A 7,326-nucleotide genomic window follows, 5' to 3' on the forward strand; every position below is an offset into this window, starting at 1 on the left:
TGATGAGGGCAATGAATGTACAAATGTGCTTTACACAATTGATTATGTATGGATTGTGATAAGAGTTGTATGAGCTCCTAATACAACAATAAAAAAAAAAGACAAGCTGATACCAAGGGCTCAAATAGAAAGTAAATGTTTAGAAAATGATGGAAACATATGGCCAAATATGCTTGATACAATCGATGTATGGAATATTATAAGAGCTGTAAGAACTCCCAATAAAATGATCTTTTAAAAAAAAATAAAAAATAAATACAATTGAATGATGGATTGTCATAAGATTTCTAAGAGCACCCTGATAAAATGATTAATAATAAAACTATTATAAGGTAAAAATAGGGGATAATGCAGTTAGAGAACTTCCACATGCAGAGGAAGTCAAGTTTGAATGAAAAGGAAGGTAATGGCGGCAAACAATGACACAGACAGGGGGAGCCACTTGGAAGAGAGTAAGCGTGAACAGCAACATAAATGATGACTGTTACACACACAGTCCTAAAAAACAATGATCTATTCATGGATGCATGGATAGCCACCAAGGCTGAATGGGTGTGGAAGGGAGAAAAGGTGTATTCCCACAAATATGTATAGGTTGACGGGATATTTATCTTTGCTGCAAATATATCCACTAATGTAGTAGAGCATATCAATGTGAATGAGGGGGGAGTGCGGAGTAGAGACCCAAAGGCCATTTGTAGGCCACTGGACAGAGGAGAGCATTGTGAAAACATCTTAAACATAAGCAAACACACTGAGGGAATGAGTTGCTAAAAATAGGGGATCAGGAGCACAGAGAGAAATATACGGCCGATCCCACCAGGAGACATGATGTTCTTTCACTGACTTATAGTGCTACAGGGACAGCACTGGAGAAAATGTGTCCAGTCTGCCCCATTTACAGCGGGGCAAAATGCAAAGGGAGTGCAACAGGGCAGCAAGGGGAGCAAAGTAACAAAGTCCCCCAAGAAATCCTGAAAGGAGTCTTCTGACTCAGGAACGGGGCTAAGCACCTCATCAGACCCAATTGGAAAACACTCATAAGGATCAGCAGACAGACTTCAACTACCTATCATTTTGCGTGGTTCTTTTCATTCACTCTATGTCTATCTATATAAGGTAGGCACAACAAACAAGAAGAAAACAACTGGACCAGTGGTCCTGGAAACATGGAGAGGAGGGGGTGGGGAGGGGGAGTAGGGAGCCAACAAGCTCAGGATCAAGGAAAAACAAGAGATCTAAAATTGATGGCGAAACTGACCCCCTCCTTAGAAGTATGTGCAACAGGGAACAACACTAGTCCTACAGGTTGGGGAGAGGGGTTGGCCACATGGAAGCAAACCAAGAAGGAAAAAGAAAGGGACGGGCAGCCATATGGGCACACCAAGCCCGGAGGACCACATCCGTGCATGGAACTGCTAAGGCACCAAGAGGACTGCAGGGCCGACAGCAGCTCATGACATGTTGTCCCCTCACTGGAGCGTACTGTGAGAGAAGACAAAACTGGGGACACAAGGCAGGGAGTTAGTCCGTCTGAACACCATACCACCACCACCCCACAACAGGGTGAACCAAGACGGGAACCTAACAGATCAGCAACAGAAGCAAAGCCAAGCCACAAAGTCCCTGAAGAGCCCCCAAAATAGACTTCAGGCTAGGAGGGGCAGCTCCCAGAATTCTCCCAGGACCAGTGGGGAGCTAGTCATAAAGGTTAGACCTGGAAATATGTATGTTTTGTTTGTCCTTTTTTTCTTTTGAATCTTTCGCTTTCTTTTTGCTTGGTCCATGCTGTTGTACGTTCGCCTACTTACATAAACTAGGCATGGGAAGCAAGCTCGAGGAGAAAGCAATGGTGTGACGGTTCCAGAAGGACTTGGGGAAGGAGGAGGTGGAGAGCAAAGAAGGGAGTGGAGAGCAAACAACGCCATAGACAGGGGCACAACTGCAGAATTAAAATCAACAAGGAAGATGTAGAGATTCTGGGGGTGTAGGAGTGTGGTAGTCACCTAATCTGGTGTCAATTTAAGGATTAAGAGTGCAGGGGTGGGGTCTAGGCTGTCAATCTGGAGATAGCCAATGAGACCTCTGTGTGGGCATGGCCTTCTCCTGAGAATTCTGGGAAATCTGGTACTTCCTCCTTGGAGGTGGAAGACACCTCTCTCTGCCACTCCCTGGGAGACACTGCAGAAGACAAGCCACATGGATGCAACCAGACCTCGGAAACCAGAGAAGCCACAGAGAGACCCCTGCCAGCGCTGAGATGTTTCCAATGACACTGGATCCAAGGACTTTCTACCCACTGGCCTGTGATCTTCTGCATTCGGCGTCATTGCATGTGTTTCATAAGTCTGAAGAGGACTTTATAGATTGATATTGGAAATATGGGCTGATATCGGACTTATGGACTTGATCTGAACTGGGCTGGGATGTTTTCTCAATGTTCAATTGCTCTTGTATATAAACCTCTCCCTTATATACATATGTGTGTCCATGGATTTGCTTCTCTAGTCTCCCTAGACTAACACAGGAGCAACAGCAATCTAGCTGAGGGGAATTACTAAGAGGCAGAAGTAGGGGGAGCGTGATGGTGGGGCAGGAGAAGGTAAAAGGAAACAGGAACGATCTAGGAAGCAAAGCTATGGAAGGAGGTAAAACCATACGTGTGTACATATGTAAATACGTGAATTCATAAAAATAGAAGTATTGGCCTCTGTACATATATTTATATGGCAATACACTGAGGTAGTGGATGGGCGTTGGGCCTTTGCTCATAACCTCCCTCAATACAAGAACACTTTGTTCTAACACACTGGCATTCTGTGATGCTGACCCTCCCAGCACAATGGCTGAAGACAAAATGTGTGCATAAGCAAATGTGGTGAAGAAAGTGGATCTTGCCCAGCTATCAAATACAGATATAACGTGTGGGGTCTGTGTGATCATGAAGTATCGATGGGATCAGGTATCAAAATATCCAAACAAACAATTATATCGATATGAAAGAGGGGATTTGAGTGGAAACCCAAAGCTAATCTGTAGACAATTGGACATCCCTCCACAGAAGGGTTACAAGGAAGGAAAGATTCAACTAGGGTCCAGTATAGCACTGACATAACACACATCATTCCTCTAGTTCCAGAATGTTTCCCCACCCCACCCCACTACCATGACCCAGTTCTACTGTACAAATCTGGCTGGACCCAGAGTACAAAGCACATTGTTACAAGTAAGAGCTCTCGACACATGAAATTCAGGACAGATAAAGCCCTCGAGAACAATAGTAGGAGTAGCAATATCATGATGGTAGGAGGATAGGTGGGTAGGGGTGCAAGGAAGGGGCAAATGGGTGACCCATCACAAAGTTGGATATATACTCCCCCGCCAGGGGGACAAATAGCATAAATATGGGTGAAGGGAGACAATGGGCAATGTAAGGCATGAGCTAACAATAATAATATATCATTGATCAAGGATCCACAAGGGTTTAGGGGGGGCAGGAGAGGCAAAAGCAGGAGCTGATATCAAGGGCTCAAGTAGAAAGAAAATGTTTTGGAAATGTTGATAGCAACATATGTACAAGTACGCTTAATACAATCGGATGGATTGTTATAAGATTTATAAAGGCCCCCAATAAAAATGATTAATGTTTTTTTAAATAGTGATCAGGATCATAATTTTGAATGACCCCCAATGTCAACTGGCATAAGAGAGTTCACAAAAACAATGGTCTACATTCTACTTCCGTGTGTGCTCACTGGGACCTTCAAGCTCTTGAGCAATTATCTGAGATGTCTCTACTGTTCTCTCCCCATCTAGAGGAAGGAGAGTGATGAAAATCAAAGACACACAGAAACAATTAGTCTAATATGCTAATGGATCTCACAAATATCAGTCTCCATGACCGTGAGACCAGAACTAAATGGTGGTGCCCAGCTACCATCTGCTCTGAAAGGGATCACATTAAAAGGTCCTGGATAGAGTGGGAGAAAATTGTAGAACTTAGTTTCATAAAACTACCAGTTTGAGTGTAGAACCCCAAGACTATATCCCTTAGCTGCTCTTTTAGATCTCAAAATGAACTCACCACCATGGCTCAATTTTCAGCTAAACTACAGCCAGGCCTAGAAAGGGAACAATAACACTAAGGAGGTATACACACCTTAGTATAATCAACCATTTGAGAGAGATCCAAGGGACTGCATTTATCCAAGGACAAAGTTCATAGGTTAGGAAAGAAGGGAGCATGGAAACAGGAAACACAGGGAGGAAGTGGATAGAGACTGTTCCACTGAGGGAATTACAGGGAATGAGGTGAAATAAAATGTTGAATGCAAAACTAATGATCTGTTCCGTAAACTTTCACTTTGCTCGCACACACACAAAATTCTCTTTTAAGTGACAGCCTACAAAACCCTCTACGGTAGGTCTACTCAGTCACATGGGATAACTATGAGTTCAAAATCAACTGGACAGCAGCTAGCAACAACAACCTTGCACACGAGGTTGTGTTAATATAACCAACTCAGAGGGAAGCCTTTCTGAATTCCATAAACAGTCTGCTTTCAGTTTCTAAATACATACAGCTTCTAAGTACAAAAGTGATTTACTTCTAAAATATACTTATTTCAAATCCATTATCTTTTCATATTATCTCTCCACATAAGGATTAGTTTAAGAAAACATGCCATGACCTGTGTTCCATATGAAACAATTACAATGGTCAAATATTCAAAATCCCCTTTAACAAATTTATGATTACAGCCCAGAAGTTTAATGATTAACTCATTTATGCAACCTGAATAATTTAAAAGATGGTATTAAGCTTTCTGTAAAAGTGTCTCTGCATTTAAATTATGAGTTAAGTGTTCCTTCCGAAAAGATGAAGCTATTTTCTTTTTATTAAGTTGCTCAGTTTTAAGAGAAAAAAGGCATCAGATATAAGGGATTTTTTTACAACTGTCCATCTGCTTCAAGGTAATGATCATTGTAGACTTCGCCCTGCATTGCTCTCATTTAAATCCTAAGTGATTCATGAGCTTCACTAACTTCCTCCTTCAGAGATTATGGAATAGTTGGAATCCAGTTCTCAGTATCTCGACAGTATTTTTTGAGGCAATGGGTATTTTTATGGCTGAGTCTAAGGCTTTCATTAAAATTTTCTGTTTGTTTAAGGAAAAAGTAGTCGTTTCCCCAGACTTGTATTTGAAATTTTAATGGTATCTCTCTAGAGAAAACGTCCAACCAAACCCCTGTTGTTGAGTTGATTTCAACTCATACTGACTCCATGGGCCAAAGGAGAACTACTCCTTAGGGTTTTCTGAAACCGCAGATCTTCATGGGTGCACACAGCCTAAGTCTTTTCTTGTGAAGCAGCTGGTGTGTTTCAACCAATGACCATGCAATTAGCAGCCCAATGCATAACCCACTTTGTGACCTGGTGAGAAAAGGCAGGTCCATTTAAGAGTTAACTATCTACTTAATCATGTGAGGGGCAGGGAAAGACTTTGTTATGAACCCACTGACATCTCAAAAATCATTCATGAATGGGATGGGAAACGAAACTTCACTGGTGTGCTTTTTATTTTAATAAGTCACTTCTGCTTCAAAATTAACTACTAAGTTACTTATGAAATAAGCAATGATGATGACCAAGACTTTACCGTGGCCATAGCCTGGATTTATTAACTCTTTTAAATGCAGATGAAAAACTTGCATTCATACAATATATTATACATACATATTGTATAATATGTATACAATACATATTATATTGTATTGCTAATTATGATAATTAGCATTAATTATCATAAAGGTTATTTATGAACTTTGATATAGCACACTGAAACACCTTGAATTTTATTTTGCAAGGCAGAGCATCAGAAGCTAAAACTGTTGAACAGCTTCCAAGCTACTACTGAGACACTAGAAAACTTGGGAAGCAAGATAACTCCATAGATTTTGAAGTCCGGAATAAAAATCTGGATTTGAAACCAGGCCCTGGCACTGACAAGCAATTCTGCACATCAAAGCCCTCAATGTTCTCTCTGTGAAATAAGGACATTAGCGACGTTTGGAAGCTTGTAGAACATAGATTCACAAGTATTAAGAGTCTCCAAACGCAGTCCTTCACTCCCTAATGACTACCTGCCCAGCTAATTGTCCTGGAGAAGGTCTTTTTGGTGAAAGCGCTTTTTGAATTGCAAAGTTCTGTACAAATGTAAAGTATTATTATTACTTACTATAATATATCTATACAAACAATTCATAAAATGGGTTTATGGTTTGCCCTTTAGTGTCTGAAAACCCTGAAACAACAACGTATTACACTTTCAGCTTTCTTTCATTTCTTCTTGGAATTTTGCCCTGGCCCCAATTTCACTTGAACAAACCTGGTAAACAACATGAAGAACAAGAATCTGAGGCATCTGTCTGCATGCCTCCTAGACCAGCTTGGGCTGTACTTCCTAGGAATGTGGGCAAAATCTACGTCTTCTGCTCATGTCTCACACGAGCATTTGCAGCTCAGTTGGTGCATGCAGTGGCCTCACAAAGGTGCACTTTGAAGAAACATAAACGAGCGCTTTAAAGACCACGCCAAGCTCAAAGTCCATTTCCAAGCACTAACGCACGCAGGAAATCTCATTTACACAAATATCTGTCCTTTTCCAAGGGTCTGATGTAAAATTTCGAGCTCATTTCGGGATTATTTTCCTCCTGAATTAGGCCAAGATAAAGAGTGATTCTCTAAACTGTCCATCCTTAGAATAATAAACATCTTGGAACCATCACCGAAACGTGTCCAGTGTGTTACTAAAAATAGCAGGTGAGGGGCACCGTGGGCGTCCGTTTGGTATCCTCTGGAAGGCGCTTGGACACCTGCTCACACAAGAGCGGAAAGTCCAGATTCGGGGAGGGCGTTGCTTGCCACGCCCTGCCCCGCTGACTCCGGGTGTCTCAGAGCCACCAGACGGATGCACCGGGAAGAAAGGTTTTCCTAGCTTCCCAGGAGCCCGATCTCCCGGCAGGAGCATGGAACTTTGTCTCTCCGTCCCTAGGACTTACCTTTACTGCCCACTCATCCTCTCCCCGCGCCCCCAGCGCCCAGCGGACCCCGCCCGCATCCGATTTCGGTCCGACCTCCCTGGATCCAAACCGAGGCTGGAGGTGAGGGGGCGGGGCGAGGTGGGGAGCGAGGCGGCGCCGCAGCCCCTCACCTGGGCGGGCGCGATCCCGAAGGCGCCGGCGATCTGGGTGTAGAGCTCCTGGATGCTGGCGAAGTTCTCCACGCGGCCCGTGGCGCTGCCGTGCGCCAGCTGCGCGTGGAAC

At 43.1% G+C, this 7,326-nt stretch overlaps 1 protein-coding gene across 1 annotated transcript in view; it reads right to left on the reverse strand.

The window, feature by feature from the left end:
• GIPC2 (GIPC PDZ domain containing family member 2) overlaps positions 1 to 7,325 on the reverse strand; it is a gene marked incomplete at its 5' end in the record, with an annotated part of 98,387 nt that extends 91,062 nt beyond the window's left edge. The window contains one exon of the mRNA XM_004699304.2: positions 7,215 to 7,325. Within this exon, the coding sequence (XP_004699361.2) occupies positions 7,215 to 7,325 (111 nt within the window). The remainder of the gene's footprint in view (positions 1 to 7,214) is intronic.
• Position 7,326: the final 1 nt, after the last annotated feature.

The sequence above is a fragment of the Echinops telfairi genome, unplaced genomic scaffold (assembly GCF_000313985.2).
Source record: "Echinops telfairi isolate 266 unplaced genomic scaffold, ASM31398v2 ScPeMD7_443;HRSCAF=831, whole genome shotgun sequence".
In the NCBI taxonomy this organism is placed as follows: domain Eukaryota; kingdom Metazoa; phylum Chordata; class Mammalia; order Afrosoricida; family Tenrecidae; genus Echinops; species Echinops telfairi.